The following is a 21,870-nucleotide window of genomic DNA, read 5'->3' on the forward strand; positions in this document are numbered from 1 at the left end:
ACTAGCAGGAGTAAGAATTCCAAGGAAAGTACTTGTGAAAATATATTCTTAAAAATCATCACCATCAATAATAATGATGATGATAAAATACATTCATATTTATGTATGGGTACATAACTTTTCATGTCAACACTCCCATTAGAAGCAGGTTTTACAGTTTCCTTTTTTTCTTGATTCCAATTCCAATTCCATTTTCACAAGTACATCCACTCTTGCTTATTCATCTCTAGTCTCTGTATCATAAAAAAGTTTCTGGTACAAGTAGAAGAAGTATATCAATATATTCTTCTACATTTCCTAAAATCTAGCCGCTGCTTTCTCCAAACTATCTCAGTCATCTGCATCTTTATCAGAATATTTAAGAAGGCAGATGGAAGTTTCCCAATTTCCACTCTGGACACTAGCAGTGTTTTTACTGGAGATTTAAAGCAAGGAAGCAAATGAGGCCTTAAAAGGATCTATTTTTCATTCCACATGAAGTAAATGGAGATTAAGATTATTTTGTTTATTAACCATATCCAAATCCATTTTTATGGACTTTCCAATAAATATTTGTGCTTGTGAAGATTAAGTGATTAATTGGCATGATTAAGAGGCAAGGTCAGATGCGGATGTCTTTATTTATCTGCAGACTTGGTATTGTCTCCATAGCTGCTAAACAAGCTTCCCATTTACTATGCCAAAAAGATGACCTCAGCTAGAACTTGACAGTTCTATAATCTCTAGAATAAGAAATGGCTCTGTTCCTATTTTTTCTGTAGATGATTATATATGCTCATTGTTTATGATACTGCATTCTACAAAATGAGTTATGATGAAGAATTTAGTTTAATTTCTGCCTTTATCTAACTAGATTTGAGGCTGTTGGTCTTAAAACTACATTCTCTAATAACGGAATGAGCCACAAGGCACAATCAGGGTGTTAGCCTCTTAACTCTGGAAGGAACATCAGTTCTTCCAGGTTACCACTATGGTGGTATCTCAAGATACCACCATGGTGGTATCTGAAACAAACAGACTGAAGCTAGCTGACTTTAGAGTCATAGGACTTAAAGCTGGAAGGAACCCCAAAGAGTTAGTTTTGTGAACAACCCCAATTTAAGCCCCCAGAGATGAAATGCCTTGATTTAGCCCAAACAGGTGCTAAGTAGCAGGGACTGAATGTTTTGACTCTAAATCCAAGGCTCCTTCCCTACACTGCTTTTCTCCCTTTCAAATGTCCTTTCATATAGTTCACCACCACCAGGTCCCCCTACCCCCCCCCCCAAAAAAAAACATATCAGAAATGTTTTTATCATCAATATTAAATCTCCAATTTTGCTTGCTCTTGTTTTGGGGAAAAATAGAATGGAGCTCAATGTGCTCTGCCTTATGCAAAGTGAAAGTGGAGGTGAGAAGTTCACAAAAAGGGCAGTACAAATTCCCCATTATGGTACCAAGGACTGTAAGGTCCCTTAAAGGTCATCTATTCTCATCCCCTCATTTTATATATTAGGCAACCCAAGACCAAAGGAGTGAAGTGATTTATCACCATACGAAGGAAAAGAAGTACTGACATCTCTCCTTTTTTGTTTCTTGATTCCAAGTCTCCTTAAGGATGGGAGTGAGGAAATGAGCATTTAGTAAGGGCCTACTATGTGCCAGGCACTGTTCTAGGCACTATACACATATTATCTCATTTTATCCTCAAGGCCCCTGAGAGGTAGGTGTTACTGTTATCTTCACTTTACAGTTAAAGAAGTTGAGGCAGACAAAGATTAAGTGACTTGCCCAGCGTTAGGCTTACTAGCTGTGTCTGGGTCTTCTTGACTTCTGGCCCAGCACTCCATTCATTGCACTGGGTGTTTATTCCTTGAGTAGAACAAACAGAAGTGGAAGGCAAACTCTTACTGTGCCTAATATTTTTACGTGGTGCTGAGCTAAAGGTACAGGGCTGACGGGCTGAAAATTTTTATTTCCCTTAAACCAAAGATGTCAAACATGTGGCAGGTTCTCCAGAGTGCTGCTGGGACCAGATTAAAATGCATCTGGGAAATATTTCACAAAATAAATGAAAATACAATAAAACATAGATAACATTAGCAGCCTATAGAGATCCTTGTGCAGCTCAGTGGTACAATACAGAGAGCACCAGGCTTGTTGGAACCAGAAAGACTCACCTTCCTGTGTTCAAATCTGACCTCAGACACTTATTAGCTGTGTGACCCTGAGTAAGTCATTTAACCCTGTTTGCCTCAGTTGCTCATCTGTAAAATGGGCTGAAGAAGGAAATGGTAAGCCACTGCAGTACCCTTGCCAAGAAAACTCCAAACAGGAGACGCAATGAATTAGACTGAAATGACAACAACACCACGAGTTAGTTGTGTATAGATTAGTGGCCCTTGTTTGTATTTGAGTGACACCAATGCCACAGAGGCTGATTAAATATACAGTCACCATCCATTGTCAATTACAGCCCATTAATGGACTTAGAAAATATCTAAGAGGCAGCTCCAAATCCATTTATGAGTAATTGTGCTGGAGAGTTGTGGCTTTGCAAATCTATCTTTAATCTATAAAACCATCTGCAGTACCATTAGACAATTTGTTCATATTTGGATGTATTCTACATAGAACATTAAAAGATTTTTTAGATCTATTTTAATTTAGAAAAAAACCTAATAATTCTCAAATATTTAGATTCCGGAAATGGACAGAACTCAATGAATCTGGACTTTGCACAAAAAGTTCTCGATTACTTAACAGGATTTACTCAACACCTTATTTTTTCAATATTCAATTCCATTTTTAGCAACTGACCTTCGAATTCCTTTTGGAGTTTCTCCTATGATGAAGGTGGTCTGGTCCACACAGTAAACTTCTTTCTTCTTATAAATCACAGGATTTGTAATGTAAAGGGGAAGTGAGTGCTTTTCTTCACTTGGCTGCTGTTCTTTCTTACGAATCTTTGTGTATGAATCTTTTCTTTTCTCATATGTCTAAGACAAGAAGGGATACAAATGTCTAAAAAAAGCACATTATATCTTTTTTTCACTTTCAATTTTTCATGGAAGAAATTTTATTCTTCCCTCTACTCCATCAAATTCTTAGGAATATATATTTAACTGAAATCATGTACAATTTTAACCTAGATCACAAACAGATAAGATGGGGGAAAGAATATGATGTGATTTAATTTTTAAAAAGAGCACGGAAGAAATTTCCACAATAAAATGTTTTAAAAGTTATTCATAAGGCATATTTTTCAAAAGAAACCTAATACACCAAAGTAGTGATTTCAGGACAAATTCCAAGACAAAGAGGTACTTTGACACTATATTGTTTTTTAAAAATTCATAAGCTGAATTCTCTTAAAAAATTTTAAGTATTTTATATTTACACAGTCAAAAAAATCTATAGACAATAATCTAATGTGGCATCATTTTTGTGGTAGGTGAGTTGGCAGAATAATTTTTGGCTTTTCTGCACCCATTATATTTAAAGAATTTCTTTTATTTATTTATTTATTTTTTATTAAAATGAGAGTTTCAACCTGGGGCAAATGGAGGAGGCATAACAGTATATTTATGAAAATGTAATGCAAAATAAAAGAAAGTCACCAATAAAATTTATTTTTAAAGGAAAAAACACTTGAATGACAATTTAGAGGCCTATGTTTTATCATTAACTGTGTGACCTTGGGCAAGTAAGTTTCTTCATGTCCCTGTTCTTTAGTTTCTTTATCTTTCCTTATCTTACCTTTTCAGGAAAATCTCTAGGTTCAATCCAATTCCAACATTCCATCATTTTTTTCTTTGTAAAAACAGATTTTTACTGTTACCTTTCTATTTTTACATCATCAAATTTCTCCCTGTAACCTTCCCTCATACCCAGATAGCCCTTATAACAAATAAGTTTTAAAGAAAGGAGGGAAGAATCAGTAAGACCAACTAATATACTGGAAAAAATACTATATGCAACATTTTGTATCTGTGGATCTCCCCTCCACTATTCCTCCAAACCTCTGCAAGGATTGGGAGGGGAGGTACCTTTATTATCTTTTCTTCTTATTTCTTTCTTTTAAAAAAAAATTATTTGTTTATTTTAAGTTTTCAACATTCATTTCCACAAAATTTTGAGTTCCAAATTTTCTCCCCATTTCTCCTCTCCCCCCACCCCAAGACACTGTGCATTCTGATTACCCCTTCTCCCAATCTTCCCTCCCTTCTTTCATACCCTTCCCTTCCTTTATCCCCATCTCCTCTATTTTCCTGTAGGGCAAGATAGATTTCTATACCCCGTTACTGTATATCTTATTTCCCTTGCATGTAAAAATAATTTTTAACATTCATTTTTAAAACTTTGAGTTCCAACTTCTTTCCCTTCCTCCCTCCCCACCCACCCCCACTGAGAAGGCAAGCAATTCAATATAGGCTATGCATGCATAGTTAAGCAAGAGACTTCCATAATAGTCATGTTGTGAAAGACTAACTATATTTCCCTCCATCCTATCCTGCCCCCCATTTACTCTATTTTCTCTTTTGACCTTGTCCCTCACCAAGTGTTTCCTTCTAATTACCCCCCTCCTCTCATTTGCCCTCCCTTCTGTCTTATCCCTTCCCTATCCCTTCCTTCCCTACTTTCCTGTAGTATGATAAACTTTCATACCAAATTGAGTGTGCATATTATTTCCTCCTTAAGACAACTGTGATGAGTAAGTTTCACTTTTCTTCCTCTTATCTCTCCCCCTTTCCCCTCCACTGAAAAAGCCTTTTCTTGTCTCTTTCTTGTCATTCCATTTCTCCCTTTCTCCTCCCAATATATTCCTCTCTCACCCCTTCATTTTATTTTTTTTAGATATCATCCCTTCCTATTCAACTCACCCTGTGCCCTTTGTCTATATGTACATAATCCCTCCAACTACTCTAATACTGAGAAAAGTCTCAAGAGTTAAAAATATTATCTTTCCATATAGGAATGTAAATAGTTTAGCTATAGTAAGTCCCTTATGATTTCTCTTTCCTGTTTACCTTTTCATGTTTCTCTTGATTCCTGCGTTTGAAAGTCAAATTTTCTATTCAGTTCTGGTCTTTTCATCAAGAATGCTTGAAAGTCTTCTGTTTCATTGAATGACCATTTTTCCCCTGAAGTGTTATACTCAGTTTTGCTGGACAGGTGATTTTTGGTTTTAATCCTAGCTCCTTTGACTTCTGGAATATCATATTCTAAGTCCTTTGATCCCTTAATGTAGAAGCTGCTAGATCTTGTATTATCCTGATTGTATTTCCACAATCCTTGAATTGTTTCTTTCTGGCTGCTTGCAATATTTTCTCTTTGACCTGGTAACTCTGGAATTTGGCTGCAATATTCTTAGGAGTTTTTCTTTTGGGATCTCTTTCAGGTCATCAGTGGATTCTTTCAATACTTATTTTACCCTCCAGTTCTAGAATATCAGAGCAGTTTTCCTTGATAATTTCATGAAAGATGATATCTAGGCTCTTTTTTTTGATCATGGCTTTCAGGTAATCCCATAATTTTGAAACTGTCTCTCCTGGATCTATTTTTCAGGTCAGTTGTTTTTCCAGTGAGATATTTCACATTGTCTGCTATTTTTTCTTTCCTTTGGTTTTGTTTTATGATTTCTTGATTTTTCATAAAGTCATTAGCTTCCATCTGCTCCATCCTAATCTTTAAGGAAGTAACAGTGAGCTTTTGGATCCCCTTTTCCATCTAGCCAATTCTGCTTTTTAGGGCATCTTCTCCTCATTGGTTTTTTGGATCTCTTTTGCCATTTGGGTTAGTCTATTTTTTAAAGTGGTATTTTCTTCAGTATTTTTTTGGGTCCCCTTTAGCAAGCAGTTGACTTCTTTTCATGATTTTCTTGCATCACTCTAATTTCTCTTCCAAGTTTCTACTCTATTTCTCTTACTTCATTTTCAAAATCTTTTTTGAGCTCTTCTATGGCCTGAGACCAATTCATAATTTTCTTGAAGGCTTTGGATGGAGGAACTTTGACTTTGCTTTCTTCTGTTTGCATGTTTTGGTCTTCCTTGTCACCAAAGTAAGATTCTATAGTCTGATTCTTTTTCTGATTTTTGCTCCTCTCCCCAGCCATTTACTTGACTTTTGAGATCTTTATCAAAGTAGTTTTCTGCTTCCAGTGGGGTTGGGTGGTGTACTGTCAACTGCTTGATCCCTCCAGAATCTGCAGGCCTAGAGCTTCAGAAACAGAGGCAGTAGCTGTTCCTGCTGCTGCTGTGGCTGCCGAGGGTTTCTCTGCCCCTTCTCCACTCTGCTGCCCTGGGGTTAGGATCAAATCACTCCATTTTCCTGCACTGGTCCCACAGGCTTTTTCCACTGACCTTCCAATTTATCCTTAGCATTTTGGGGTCATGAAGTCTGGAAACCACCACAGGTGTAAGAGATTCAGTCCCCCTAAGGCCTGCTCAGGTCCCCTCTGTGCACTCATGGCCCACTCTGGGCTGCAGTGTTCTCCTAGCGTGGAGTGATAAGACACTTCAAAGCGAGCTTCCAGGATGTCTTGGGTTGGAGATTTGCTTCACTCTGTCATTTGTTTAGAGCCATTTTTTACAGGTATCTGACTGGGCTTGGCAGGAACTGCTGTTGCTCTGCCATCTCGGCTCTGCCTCTTAAAGAATTTCTTAGTGATTCAGAAAACACAATCACAGTCAGCTGGAATTTGGGATCGTTTTTGTTTTTTTGTTTTTTTTTATGAAGAGGCAGCATGGCATTCTATACAGTATGGTGTACTATAGGGGGTAGAGAGCTAGCCTGGAGACAGGAACACCTGGGTCCCACTTCCACCTGACACATACTGGCCATGTGATGTTGTGCGAATCACTTAATCTCCCACTGTTAACAGCAAGCTTCTGAGACTGTATGATACAGAGCAGGCGTCCATTTCCCTCATTAGAGGGAATGTTCTTATCAATTTCAAGTCCAGTTCTATCAACTAAGATGTAGTTTTCTTTTACGTAAAAGCTTCCATAAAAGAGTAATTTCAGTTACTACACATAAGGATATTCTTTTATATGTCAGCGAATTGTACACATCACACCAACCAATGGAGGTTTTCTGGTACTTTTCTACTGCTTTTAAGTAGCAGAAATGTTCTGGGTGATATGCCCATTTGCTTTAAGATGGCAGGCTGACCTCTATCTTTATAAGACGTTTATCTTTAGAAGAGACTCAGGCACCAATTTTCAATACCATACTAAATCTGGTCAAAAACAACCATCCTCTTAAAAAAGCTATTGTTGAATAGAAAGACAAAGGGCAGAATGGCAATGCTGAACAAGGAGAATTCAATTTGGTAAAAAACATAGTATGTATTGTTCTCATAATACTTGCCCTTTCCTAAAAAGTATCTTAAATTATTATTTTATATGAAAGGAAATTTGATCTTTAAAAATAAGGTCAAAAGGATTTGTACCCTGATGTTTTCTAATGATAGAAAATGCATGCTGAATAAACATTAAAAGCTCACAATAAAGACTCACAAAAACTTGTGATCTTAGATGAAATCCCAGCAACAATTAGCCAATAACGAGGAAAAGGTTGGGAATGCTGACACATGAGGATAGATGTAAAAAGAAGAGACCCAATGACAATTTTTATAAGACACTCTAGGCATCTTTAAGTATTTCTCAATTTTATGGACAGCCAATGCGAATGTTTGTTTGTTTATTTAATTACTCCGGGTTTTTCTGACCTTGACAAGTATCATAAAGTTTATGCTTCATGTATATAAATTTTCTTTCAATCCCCTCTCAAAATTATTCAGTATAAACAGGCTTTCTTAGCCAGGACTATCAGACATGTGGACCTTCTCTCTCTGTCAAACCCTCCAGTTCACAGTCAGAAGTGACTGTCCAATGGTTCGTTTACGGCCAGAGCTCCAACTGCACCTGGGGACAAGTGCTAGTAACAAAAAGTGAGTGGGGTCCCCTGAATTACAGCAATCTTGTAGCAGACAGCAAAAAGTCACAAAAATGAATGACCCAATACTGTCTGACCCAATAACTTCATCATTGGGAACAATAAGCTGAAAGTTATGAAAAACAAAAAAAAACATGCTATCTGTACAATGACTTCCACAACAGCAACAGATATAATTACCAAAAAATGGAAACAATTTAAATGTCCAACAAGAATGGAACCATTAAATAAATTGCAGTACATCATCATAATGGAATCCTATAATGTCATCAAGACTTATAGGCCTGAGGCAGACAAAAAAATCTGAAAAAATTGGGAAGATCTGGGGAGTTTTAATGAATTGTAAGCTCAATATGAACCAGCAGTATAATGTCTAAAATTCTAATAAGATCTTGAACTGTATCCTTAGGAAAGAGATTCATAGCTTCCAGGAATAAAGAGGGGATATTCCCTCAGTCCTCTGCCCTGACAAGAACACATCTGGCATACTGTGTTCAGTTCTGGGCACCATATATATTGATAAGACATTGAGAAGCTGGAGGAAAGCAATTAGCATGGTGAAGGTCAGTTCTCAGTCCATGATATACGAGGACTGGCTGAAGGAACTGAGGATATTTAGCTTATAGAAGTGAAGTCTCCAGGGGATCATGATAACTGAGCTGTCACGTGGAAGACAGATTAAATTTGTTCCATTTAGCTCTAGTGACCAGCGCCAGGAGCAATGAGCAGAAACTGCAAAGACAAATTTAGGTGTGATGTCAGGGGAAAAAAGGAAAACAACTTCCTGACAATCAGAGTTTTCCAAAAGTGGAAATGCCTGCCTAGAGAAGCAGTGGTATCTCACTCAATGGAGGTCTTCAAATGGAATTTGGATGACTACTTGTCAAGTAACTATATAATAGTGGGGATTTCTTTCATGTATGGGATGTACTAGCAACTAAAAGTAGTATCTGGAGAGACAGCCAAAAGGTGAGAATGGCAGAGGATAGGGTGCCAGCCCTAGAGTCAGGAAGACCTGAGTTCAAATCTGGCCTCAGACACTTACGAGCTATGTGACCTAAACCCTGTTTACCTCAGTTTCTTCATCTGTCAAATGAGCTGGAGAAGGAAACGGCACACCACTCCAGTATCTTTACCAAGAAAACCTCAAATGGAATCATAAAGGGTTTGACACAACTGAAAACGACTCAACAACAGTGAGTTAGACTAGATAGCTACTAAAAGTTCCTTCTAACTATAAAATTGAGTGATTCTGTGTTTCAACAAGGGAGAATTGGAGTACTTTAAGCCTCTTTATTAAATACCTACTATGTGTCAAGTAATGTACTAACCAGTGAAGAAAAAAAGAAAAGTAAGATGGTCCCTGCTCTTGAACAGCAAGGCAGATAAAACTTCGTCTTCTTTAGCATTATTTTTGACAAGATTATATTATGAAAAGACCACATCTACTTCTGATGCTGGACTGCAGTGCCCAGGACTCTGGTGGTCGAGAGAGGCAAGGATTAGGCCTCTAAAGGAATTGCTCCCTTGGGGCAATCACTGTCCAGATCAGGTTTCATGAATGGCCAGTTGGTTGGAGTGGGGGCAAAATCTGGGACATTACTACTCACTAGAGATGGATGAGCAGAGGAGTGGTTGTGGTGGTGACCATGGTTTGGCCTACCTGGCCAATAACACTGGATTTGAAATCAGAGTTCTAGGTTCCAGTCCAGATTCCATCACCTATGTGATAACTCCCTTAACTTCTCTCAGCTCCAATATCCTTATCAGTAAAATCTGGATTGGGATTAGGTTATCCTTTAAGGACCTTTGCACCTCTAAATCTAGAGTCCTATGATCCTCCTTACCTTGAGACATTTGAATGAACAAATATTAACTAGGTACCTACTACGTGCAAGGCACTAAAGCAAATACTGGCAATACAAAGACAAAATGAAAAGCAGTCCCTCTCCTTTAGGAATTTATATTTTACTGAGGCATAAAACATGTCAACAGATAAGCACATAATGACTGGAGGAAGGAGAAAGCACTAAGTTTTCATGGAGGAGGAAGCATTTGAGGAGTCATGAACCAAGCTGAGGATGCTAAAATAAGGAGGGAATACATTGAAGGCACAGAGGATAAACGCACAGAGCTAGGAGATTGAGGGTTGAGTTCTGAAAGAAGCAAAGGGGCTAATTTGGTTAGAAAACCAAGAGTATAACAGAAAGTAAGATCAGGTAAGTATGGAAAAGTAAGTCAGAGCCAGAATGGGAAGGGTTTTAAATGCTAGCAGAGGCCTTTCTATTTTGTTCTTGAGAGACTAGGGAGCCACTGAAGATTCTTAGGCAGGGATGTGACATAATCAGACCTAATCTTTATGATATTTTGACAGCTATGTAGAAGACAGATTTGAAAAAACAAGAACCTAGAAATAGGGAGACCAATTAAAAGGTTATTCTAATAGCTCAAATGAGATGTAATAGGGGCCTGAACTAGGATGGTAACCTTGTTAATGAGGAGGAGGGGATGAAGTGAGAGCTCTTATAGAGGTCTAATTCACTGAATTAAGGCACTTAGGAATTTATTGGATGTGAGGGGTAAAGGAGAGGGAAGAGTTAAAGATGATTCTGATACTGTGAACCTGAATGACTAGAAGGAGTAGAGACCTCAATAGAAATGGGTCATTGGAAAAGCAAGTTTAAGGTGAAAGATACTGAGTTCCCTTTTGAACATAGGATCATGGATTTAGAGGTCTAAGAAACTACAAACCCCTCACCTTACAGAGAAGTAAATGGAGACCTGGTGAGATTAGGTGACTTGCCCAATGATATGTTGAATTTAAGATGCCAGAGGAACAATGAAGTTGTGATTTGTCAGTGGGAAAATGGTGATGCAGGCCTGGAGCCTTGCGGGGTGGTGGTGGTGGTGGATGGGTACATAGATCTGGAAGTCATGCGTATAGATAGGATCCTGTGGCAGCTGATAGGTTAAGGGGGTATGAAGAAAATAGTTCATTGTCCTCCATAGGGGACATATTTAGAGGATGAATGATATTCTTCTAGCAAAGGAAATAAAGATGGGAAAGTCATACAAGGTGAACCAGAAGAAAACAATGTCCTGGAAGCCCAGCAAGCAGAGAATATCCAGGAAGGCTGTGATGAACAGTATCAAAAAGGGAAGAAAGTTAATGTTCACAAAGCAACATTTTGATCATTAACTGCATATCCTAGGTACCTAGATGTTGGAAAGAGAATACCTTGCATAAAAAAAGACAAAGGACATTTGGTCACAAGAAAGGCACATTCCCCACTATAAATTAATGAACTGATTGACAAATTGTTTGGTTTTTACCTCCATGGTTATCAATTAATTTACCAAGGTCTGAATGCCACTGATTAAGCAGATAAAATAAGTTTTCCTAAATGGTAAAGTTGAGGACCAAATCTTAAACCCCACACAGCACAGATACAATGTGATAAACTATCTCTAAGAGTCAGCCAACTTCCCTCTAAGCATCTTAACTACAATACCTATGTCATCATCTTGCTCTGGCACTGGCATTCTCCTGGGCACCTGTCCTAATCTGATGTACTAGCAACTAAAAATAGTATCTGGAGAGACAGTCAAAAAGACAGCTGCTATACAGAGGCTTATTTTTTTTTTTGTCCAAACTGTTCTTCTCTACTCTGTCCCTCTGCCCCTTCTCCCAATTCAACAAGTATTTATTAAGCACTTACTATGTGCCAGCCACTGTACTGGGTACTGGAAAATAAAAACAAAACCAGAAAAAGTCTCTACCTATACTGTACTTGCGGGAAAACACATACATAAATAAGGAAATACAAAATATATACAAAGTACAATTAAAAAAGCAATTTTGGTTGGGAAAATATTAACAAATGGGGGGATCAGGAGAGGCCTCACATACCCTGTTTTCTTTTTCATGACAATGTCAGTGAGACGTCTGAACCAAACTTTTCAGGATGCATAGGGACGACACCTGAGCATGACAACTGAAGGAATGTCAGAGCCTGGTTTAAGCTCCTCCTCAGTGTTTCTAATCCTCACTCAGTTCAATATTTTTGCTTGTATTTTCCACAGAATTTTAGAATTTAGAGTTAGGAAAGATTTTCTGAGTTATCTAATGAAATCTCGCTACAAAGTAGAAAACCTCATCATAAGCGTTCCTAAGAGAAGGTTATCCAAATGGTTTTGAGTAACACCAATAATAGGGAGGTACATTCCATTGTAAAATGGTTCTAGCTGACAGAACATTTCTCCCTATGTTTAGCTGAAATCTGTCTCCCTAAAACTTCTAACCACTGGTCATAATTCTACTTTCTGGAACTAAAAAAAAACCAAACAAACATAGTATGAAGTGGCTACTTCTTCTACGTAAGACTTTCTTCAATATCTGAAGATAGTAGTGATGTTTTTCATTCTTTTTGTAAAAAGTGTGTGTGTGTGTATATTTTTCCCCTATGCCCTACTCTTTCCTGACTTCAAGGAAGTCTTCTCCTTCTTAAGGAGAGGGGTACGTTGCTCCTTTTTTGGAGGAAAAATGTATAAATAGAAATATGTTCTTAGTCTAGACTGACGACATCTTCTCCATAATCATGGGGAGCCTTCTCACATAGAGATTTTCAAAGGAATACCTCTCTGATTTTATACTGCTCAGTCAACAGTATGGCTGGATTCAATGTAGGAAATTCTGGCTTTAGCAATGCTTGCTTCAGTTTCATCAGTAAAATGATGGGGTTGGAGAAGATGATCTCTAAAGTTCCTTCCAGATTTTAAATTAACATTCCTCAGGAATAAATCAATTTCATACATCTCAGAACATTTGTCATTTGAATACATGACTGCCAACTTCCTTGAATTCTGCTTCTCACCCTCCTTTTTTCTTCACTACAGGGCCTGGACTTTTTACCGTCACATTACATTATCTAAAGACATATTTTAGAGCTTTACGTACCCCACACATCTTGTACATTCTAGAGTCAAGGCAGGTGATAACCTAATTTAACAATAAAGGTATGGCAGGATACTTCTTCAATGCTATGTATGACTAGGACTGAGAAACAAATAAAAAGGGTTGTTCAGCATTCCTGATTAAATGTGGCCTCATATCAAACAAGTCTCTATGCTCTGAATTATGCATACATGTGCTCTTTCGGTCTCTCTCTCCTCTTCTTTCTCCTCACTCTCACATATATCTAGGCATAGTCTTTTTCTTGAGCCTGGTCCCATGTCATCAATACCTATATGATATTTTGAACTACATTCCTCCTAGACATCTCAAAGCCAACCGTGCAAAAGAGAATGTATCTTTCCCCCCAAGTTAACACTATTCTGAACTTTCCTATTTCTGTCTAGGGCCTCCCCCATCCTTCCAGTTAGTCACACTTATAACTCTGAAGTTATCCTTGATTCCTTGCCACACTATGTGTACTGTCGATTGCTATTATCTTTTTTTTACTGAAGCAATGTAGAGTAGGAGAGTTCTGGATTTGGAGCCAGAAGATTTCATGGAAATTCTGCAAGTTCCTCTCAGGGCCTTGGCTTCATTATTTATAAAATGATAGGGCTGGACTAGAATACCTCTAATCTTCCTTCCTTCAACCTAGAAATTACAGAATAATAGGATCGTAGATTTTAGAGGTAGAAGGGATCTTAGAAGCCACTGAGTTTAAACCCGTCATTGGCGATGAGCAAACTGAGGCCCAGGGAGGGATTTGCCATTTCCTTCTCTGGCTCATTTTAGAGAGGAGGAACTGAAGTAAGCATGGTTAAATGACTTGCTCAGGGTCACACAGCTAAGAAGTGTCTGAGGCTGGATTTGAACTCAGGAAGACAAGTCTTCCTGACTTTCAGGCCTGGCACTTGAAACACTGTTCCGCCTAGCTGTTATTTTTTTATCATATACTTTGACAAAAATATGTTCCACACAAGCCTCTTTGATGGATGCTCACTTATCAATGATTTTGGGTGCATATGCTTTCACTGGTTTGGTTAAATAAAGGTTGTTACTGGCCTGTTATTTAGTTTTCTAATAGGTGCAAAATGTATCTTCAAAACATAAAAATGTACAAGGCACTGCTTTAAATATGTAGTATGTGTATTTTCCAAAAGTGAACCCCATTAACTATTTTAAAGATGTGAAGAATGTGCACTAAAAGTTTTGGGTTTTTTTTTTTAAATGAAACCATGATATAATCAGTATAGGGAACTAGCAGTGAAAAGCATTATCTGGCAACACAGTTCAGTCTCCCTCCGAAACTTACAGTCTCAGAGAGTGGCCTGGAGAACTAAGAAGTTAAGTGGCTTGCTCAGAGCCACACGGTCAGTATGTATAGGTCTTTCTGAATCAAAGGTCATTTCTCTGCCTGACACACCAAGGCTATATCAAACAATACGATTTTTAATTTGTTCCTTCATGTCTACTGATTTAACTTAAGCTTAATCAAGATATAATTAATTATAATTACATTTCAGAACTATCAGTTAAGTTTTAGTTTTAACTTATCCTTCTATAGCATTTGAACTTTCTTGGTCTAGAAACCACTTAAAACATTTCTGCTAAGGTTTTTCTCTTAGAATCTCTTTTATCTGCCCCTCATCCCTCAAAGCATCTAGATAATTTCATTTCATTTCAGTAAATTTGTAAAACAACATTTTTACTGAGTAGAAAAGTACCCATGGAAGGGCTCCATTAAAAGATCAGATGTTAATTTTCAATGGAAAATGGAAAAATTTTGACTCCTTCCAATAAGTAGGAGAAAGCAAATCTTATGGCAATGGATGAAAATGAAAAGGAACAGTATTCCCTTCCCCTCTCAACACAGGACAGTGCTAACATTTGTTACGACAGGGAAATGTTGATACGTTGAGAGCATTCTCAGAAGTACAGAGTTCTGCAAAGAAACTCTTTCCATTAATATTTAGGAAAGAGGAAAAATGAAGCAAAATTCTGAATGCATGAATACCAGGAAAAAACATCAAGGAAACAAATAAAGACGATGGGGGTAAATCCCTCACATACTCACTTACCACCAACAAATGGAAAGGAAACACTACAATTCAGGAGACTTAATTTCAAAAGAAATCTTGGAATGGTCACTTGTTTCTATTTTGGCAGAAAAAATACTGTCAGTAACCCGGCTATATTTCTAAACCTCCTAGAGGCTAATTCATGGAGACACATTGATAAATCTATGCAGATAACTAATTCCTGTCCCTCTCACTCATCCTATACCTCTCACATAGCATGAAAAGTATAAGATGCTACAGAAAACATAATAAAGCCAGGCAATGGATTAAAAGGATGAGCATTTTGTCCACTTCAAGTTACCAGTAAATTCTTCTAATAACCAAATATGTATTCATTTTTTGCAGAGTTGTTTTCTCAAGCAAAAATGAAAAGCATGAGATGTTCCCTTCTTTAATTAGGGACATTAAAAAACACGACATATAATAAAATGACATCTCCACAAAGCTGCTTTCTATAGTAATCTTTTATAGAAAAACTCCTCAAAATTCAGAAAATTAGTTCAATGGAGACATGAATTTGTGAATCAATGAGAAAGTTGGAAATAGGTGAGGAAAGGTCAATTTCAACTGAATAAAAAAACAAAAAAGCTATGAAACAGACAGATTTAAATTAGAAAATAACTAAAATAGCTATATTTAATGTTAAAGCTTTGCATCTTATTTCCTAAGAATTAGATCTCTGACATATTATCACACACTGAGTGACAAATAAACCCCTTATTACTAGCCTAGTCATGTCATCTTGTACGTAGATTTTTTTAATTATTAAATGCTCCTTCATTTTCCTTTCATTAACCACTGAAGCATGAGAGATAGCAATACTTTTGTTTACACATCTGTTCAAACAAAAGATAAAAAAAAATTCCTTCTTTGGGAAAAGGCCAAATCTTGTAAATATACAGAAAGTCATAAACTTGCTTGTCTTTGCAAAGCAAGGAACCTGAATTACTGTAAAAACATGGCTCACTGTAAATAAATTAATACAAATAGCGTCAGTGCTTCTAAAATGACAAAACCTTTTAACTATCCCTGCAAAAGTGCATGTGTGCATGTGTGCATTTCAAAGGTTCTTATCAACTTTTCAAATTAATCAGTCAAGGTTACTGCCTAGAGGTAGAAAAAGTTATTGTAAACACAATTTTTCAGGATCCAGCATTCACAAAAACCTAAGACAAACATGAATTACTCCTTAAATTGTCTTAGCTCACCCTTCTGGGCAAAAGCCAACTGGTTATAGGACCTACCACAAACACACATATTAATGTCAAATATCTTGCATAATAGGGAATTTTTAAAGACAATTCAAAATTGAAAGAAAAAAATCCCACAGACTCACATCCAACAACTTTTTCTAGATAAAAGTTTGTATTTTATGGTCCAGTTGATTCCTTGGAAAGGATACTTAAAATTAAAATACAAATGTTTGTAAGTGCTTTTCTTTCTGACTAGGCTTATCTTTGTCGGGAGTTTAATACCACATAGTGAAGAAATAGGACAAGTTCCATGACATTCTTTTTTTTTCTCTATTTTACCTAGTGCCACAAAAGGTAATGAAACGTCTGATGTCTCAAGCATGCTGTTTTGGCAGTTCTGCTGAACTGTTTTTGGATGGTTGTACGGGTAATGTATTTTATAATGGTATTTTTGGTGGGAAGGGCCACTAGAGGAAATATCTGTTGGATCAAAACAAAATATATCAATTCTTTCAAAAAGGCTTGGGAACTGAAAAAGAGGTGCTGAAATGGGCAGGTCCTGGAATCCTTTTGTCTAGAGTTAAAGGTATTTTCTGAGATCATTAATAAATTTCTGTTTTTAACCTCAAAGAAAAAGGTACACGGAAGTGAAGGAAACTCAGGAACATTTAGCCATTTTGTCCACAAAAGTCCACAATACAGACTTCTAGTTACAGTAACATGAAAGGTGGTTGAGAAGCCTAATTTTTCCAAACACACACTAACTAAAAACAAACAAAACCAAATAGAACAATACTCAAGAAGACCAAAAAGAAATGGCAGTAAGTTCCTCCATACAGTCTAGGACTACACAAGAAGGCAAGAAATCCCTAGGAACTAGGAGCAGGGATATACCAGAGAAGGCAGAAGCCAGTACTCTGGTAAATGGGCCTGCAGCCTGCAATAGTTTTCAGGCCGGATGCTCTAGGGAGATTGGAAGCTAGCCTGAACTTTCTCCAATATGCCTGCATATAGGAAAGCACTCTGAAGGGAGATACTCCAGGAGGTCAGAAGCCAGCAGGAACTCCAGTAAGTGAGGCCTGAAGCCAGTGGGATTTCAGCCCTGGCTTGTCAGAACAGTAAGAAGAGAAAGCCATCAAACACAGGTCACTGCACAGGCAGAGAGCTAAGCTGCTCACTCCTTAGCGCACTGGGAGACTTAGCAGGAGACAGGGCCAGCTCCACACCTGAGAACATGTCAGGGGATCTTAGAGAAGGCCCGAGAGTAACACAACCTCCCACATGGTACTGGGGCTCATCAGGACCATAAGATGGGAGAGAACCAACTCCTAATTACAGATTGTGCAAGAAGGAAAGAATACCTATTAACTATGGCATGGATGAAAGGATTATGATAGAGAAATGTAATGGATTTGTCTTTCCTGACCTTCCTTCGGTCTTACCAGTGTCTTCCCTTTTGATTGTTTCCAACTTGTCTTATTTATAGCTTGTTTGTACGTGGTTGATTGCAGGCTGCCTCCTTCATTAGACTATGAGCTCCCTGAGAGCAATCATTAACCTTTCCTTCTATCCCCAGGGCTCAGCACAGGGCTTGACATGTAGCTGGCATTCAATCACTGTTGACTGCCTGATTAGACTGATTCAGAGAAACCTGGGGAAATTTATACAAATTGCTGCAAAGTGACATGAGAAGAACCTGGAGAACTATTTATACAAGAACAACACTGTGGAGAAAATAAAAAACACCTTTGAAGGGCTTAAGAACTCTGATCAATGCAGCGACCTTGCATGATTCCCGAAGACTGATGAAAATGTACGTCCCTGATCTCTTGGCAGAGAGCTGATGGACAACAGGTGCTGCAGGGAAAAACAAATCTATGTACCCCGTGCAGGCTGGGCTAGTTTTTCCTGAAAAGGCAATGTGAATTAACCAGTTTGCAGGAATAAAAAATTGAACTATTGATGTATATCCTGCTCTCCTAAAATACAAAAGCTAGGGTACTATGAGTCAAGGGCATTCATTCAGGCTTGGTATACACTTCTGATTGGGGAGCTATTCTGGCAAATGTGGGGAGGGGAAGCTATGATGGACTCAATCAATGCTCTGCCCATGCTAAGGTTAAATAAAATTCTTTTTTTTTTTTTTTTTGGTAAACTGTTAGATGGCCTACGACTGTTTCATTTTGTCCTTTTCCAAAGGGGTCAGACATAGACAAGTTGAGTAGTATTAGTATTAAGCATATTAAATTTAATACTTTAAAATAGCTGTATTAAGAGATTTATGTTTTTATACATACATAGACACTTATTTTTATACTACTTATCTTGAAATGTTTATCTGTTGATATTTTTCAAGTTCACAACTTTGACAATATTTTAAAAGGAAGAAAATTAAATAAAATTTTTAAAAAGCATATTATAAGATGTGACTGCTGACATATCAGATAAAAATATATTTGTGGCACTCACAAATATATTGCTGCATCCATAAACACTGTATTGGTTCCAGCATAAGGGTATTAAAGAACTAGCCATCACTATTGAGGATTTAAATCATGAGGAGTGAAAATCACTAGTGTACCATTTGGCAACGTGTTGGTGACTAAAGAAAAGAAAGTGAAGGTCCTTTGCTAATTTGCTCAGAACTGATAAGATGAACCATAGAAAGAATACTGGGATAGATCTGATACTGCTCTTACCTCTAAGTAGTATCATAATAAAGCAAAGATACGAATAATCAGCAAAAAGGACAATATAGGAGAAAAAACATGGACAATGAAGACATCTGGGCACTAGGTCTGATTCTGCGGCCATCTGGTCCTATCTTTGCAATTCACCTCTGCATTTTTTTTTCTTTTCTACAAAATGGCGGTTCGGGTAGAGGGGCAGTTAAATTGGATCATTTCTAAGATTCCTTTCGAGTTATTATTATTTTTTGGATTGGATCTGTAATTTCATTAGGGTAGGGAAATCTCAGTGAGTTTATGTATTAGGATCATTTCTTTTAAAAATATTTGCTAAAATTCACTTGTAAATCATTCTAACCCTGGGGTTATTTGAGGTGGGGTGAGGGAAAGAAGGGAGTGTTTTTATTAGAGTTTTTTTACCAACCAATCATTTATGATCTTGCACAATTTCACTAGGTCCAAATTATTTCTTTCCCAAGTTTATAGTTTATGTTTTTACAAACATTCATACATTTTACTTAAATTTTCAGTTTTGTTGCTATCAATAATTTAGTATTTTCTGATGATTTTCATCTTTCCTCTGTACTTGTCCTGAATTCCCTTATTTTTATTTGATTTTGGTAATTTGCTTTTCTTTTTCTTCCTCTTCCTTCTTCTCTCTCTCTGAATCAAATTAGTTAACTGTATACCAGTTTTAAAATATTATGCCTTTTATTAATTCATTTTTTAATTTTCAAATTTATTTTAAAAGCTTAAAATTCAATTCCATATATCCTACTTTTAATTTTTAAAAATATCTTAATGTTCTTTGATCATTCTACCCAGCTATGAGACAAACATGGTTCTGATTCACAAATCAGGGGTAGGTATTAAGTACAGGAAAAGAAATACAGATCAACATCACTCATGAATCTTGATGTAAAAACAGTAAATAAGTATTTTTTGTGCTTTGAGGGGGAATTATTAATTTGATATATTTATAGTTTTAAAAACTTTTTTCACTTTTGTTAACACAAAAGTTTAAGGGAAAATTCATCTTTACCTTGATTTTGATTTCAAAAATCCTATGCTTCTGTGATTATTCTATGAAACTATGTGACATTCCTAAAAAAACTGTAAAAAATAATAAAAACTGTAGATCAATATCTCTAGTGAATTTTGATGTAAAAATGGCAAATACAATGCTTTTTATACTTGTTTTGGAATTAATTTACCAGTTTTCTAGTTTTTTTAAACTGTATGCTTCATTAGTTCTCGTTTTCTCTTTTATTACTACAAAAGTATTATATTAGGGACGTTTTAGTAACATCTAGTAAATTTTGTTATGTTGTCTCACCATTATCATTCTCTTTCATATCATTTTTGTTTCTACAATTTAGTCTTAAACCTGATTAGCATGTGGATTTTACAAAAAAAAATCTAATTAGATCTGAATATTTTGTTCATATTTCTTCTATTGATTACAATGAAAGGTCCTAGCTAGGATCTCTAAAGATCTATAAGCTTTCATCTTTTATACATTTGCTTATAGTTCTTTATATCTTAGCATATGATCATTTTTTTTGAGAAAGAGGTATATTCTTTAAAATTCTCATTCGAAAGTATAAATCAATAAAATACTTGTCTCCCCCTCTTCCATTCTGCTCAAGTCAATAATTTCTTTTTTGATTGGACTTCTGTTGGACTTGAGAATTTCTGACACGGAAGAGTTAAGTCACCTACAATTACTGCATTCTTTCTGGGCCTCTTCCCATTTTGGTAAGTCTTAAGAGCACGGCTATCATGCCATTTGGTGAAATGCACTTCATACTGACATCTTCCTTTATTTTATAGTGTCTTTAATCAGAATGAGGTTTCACAGCTTATCTTATACCTTAATGGTATCTATGTTCACTATTCCCTTACCAGAAATTGTGACTGCAATTCTTCTCTTTATGGACCTAGCTGATCAAAAGAGTCTCTACCCAGGGGTGGAGAACCTGTGGCCTCGAAGGATTTGTTCTGTGAAGTTTGTATTCAGTCAAAGGGCCGCACGGGAGGACCTAGAAGGCCACATGTGGCCTTGGGGCCACAGGTTCCTCACTCCTGTATGTTCCTTATGTATTATGTATTCTTTTAAGCAGCCAAATGCTAGGAGCCTCACTCCTATCCTTAACGCATTCCAATAATGAAACCGAACTATTAACAGACAGAAGAAGATTCTACTTTTACTGATATTCGCTTTCTCTATCCAGCCCAGGAAAAGGCCTGATTTAGGAATCCACTCCCTTCCCCTCATGTACATTCCTTTGAGCAACTTTCATTCATGATGTCTGATTTTAAGAAACAACACATCCGATCTCAAACTGGAGATCAAAGCAGCAATCACTAAAATCATTTAGTACTTTTTTCTAAGAGGTTGATTAGTGGAACCCATGAGGTACAGAAGCAAATAAATAGAATAGCATACTGCTTAATAAACCCCAAGATTGTGTTAAATGGGGGAACAACTCAACATTCAACAAAAACTGCTGAGAAAACTGGACGCAGTCTGAAAGAAATCAGGTTTAGTCCAACACCTGATACCATACACTAGGGTAAACTCCACATGGACATATGACCTAGATACAAAAGGTCACATCATCAATGAGCAGAGTAAGGAAGAAATTTCCTTTTGGAGAGGGAAATAGTTCAAGATTTAAAAAGTACTAATTTAAAAGATAAAATGAACAGTATGGATCATGTAAAATTTTAAAAGTTTTTGTACAAACTAACCTAATATAAAAATTAGAATATGAACAGGCAGTTAATATGCCAAGGCAATTTTCAAGAAAAAGAAATACAAATTATTAACAACCTCAAGAAAAAATGTCCTAAATCACTAATCATCAGAGAAACACAAATTAAGTTTCTACCTCACATTTATTAAATTTGAGAAGATGAAAAAAGAAGAGAATGTCAAACGTTGGAGAGACTATGGCGAAACAAGTATACTGGCACACTGTTAATAAGAGTTGTGAACTTGTGCAGTCTAGAAACTG

General features: G+C 36.8%; 1 protein-coding gene across 9 annotated transcripts in view; it reads right to left on the minus strand.

Moving 5' to 3' along the window:
• The window catches only part of ERCC6L2 (ERCC excision repair 6 like 2), a 375,244-nt gene that overhangs the window by 64,116 nt on the left and 289,258 nt on the right, over positions 1–21,870 (minus strand). For 8 of the 9 annotated variants that reach the window (XM_072596904.1, XM_072596899.1, XM_072596902.1 and 5 more), the window contains one exon: positions 2,800–2,978. The exons of the other annotated variant lie outside the window; for it this stretch is intronic. In XM_072596904.1, coding sequence (XP_072453005.1) covers positions 2,800–2,978 — 179 coding nt within the window. The remainder of the gene's footprint in view (positions 1–2,799; positions 2,979–21,870) is intronic. 9 annotated transcript variants of the gene reach the window in all.

The sequence above is a fragment of the Notamacropus eugenii genome, chromosome 3 (assembly GCF_028372415.1).
Source record: "Notamacropus eugenii isolate mMacEug1 chromosome 3, mMacEug1.pri_v2, whole genome shotgun sequence".
Lineage (NCBI taxonomy): Eukaryota > Metazoa > Chordata > Mammalia > Diprotodontia > Macropodidae > Notamacropus > Notamacropus eugenii.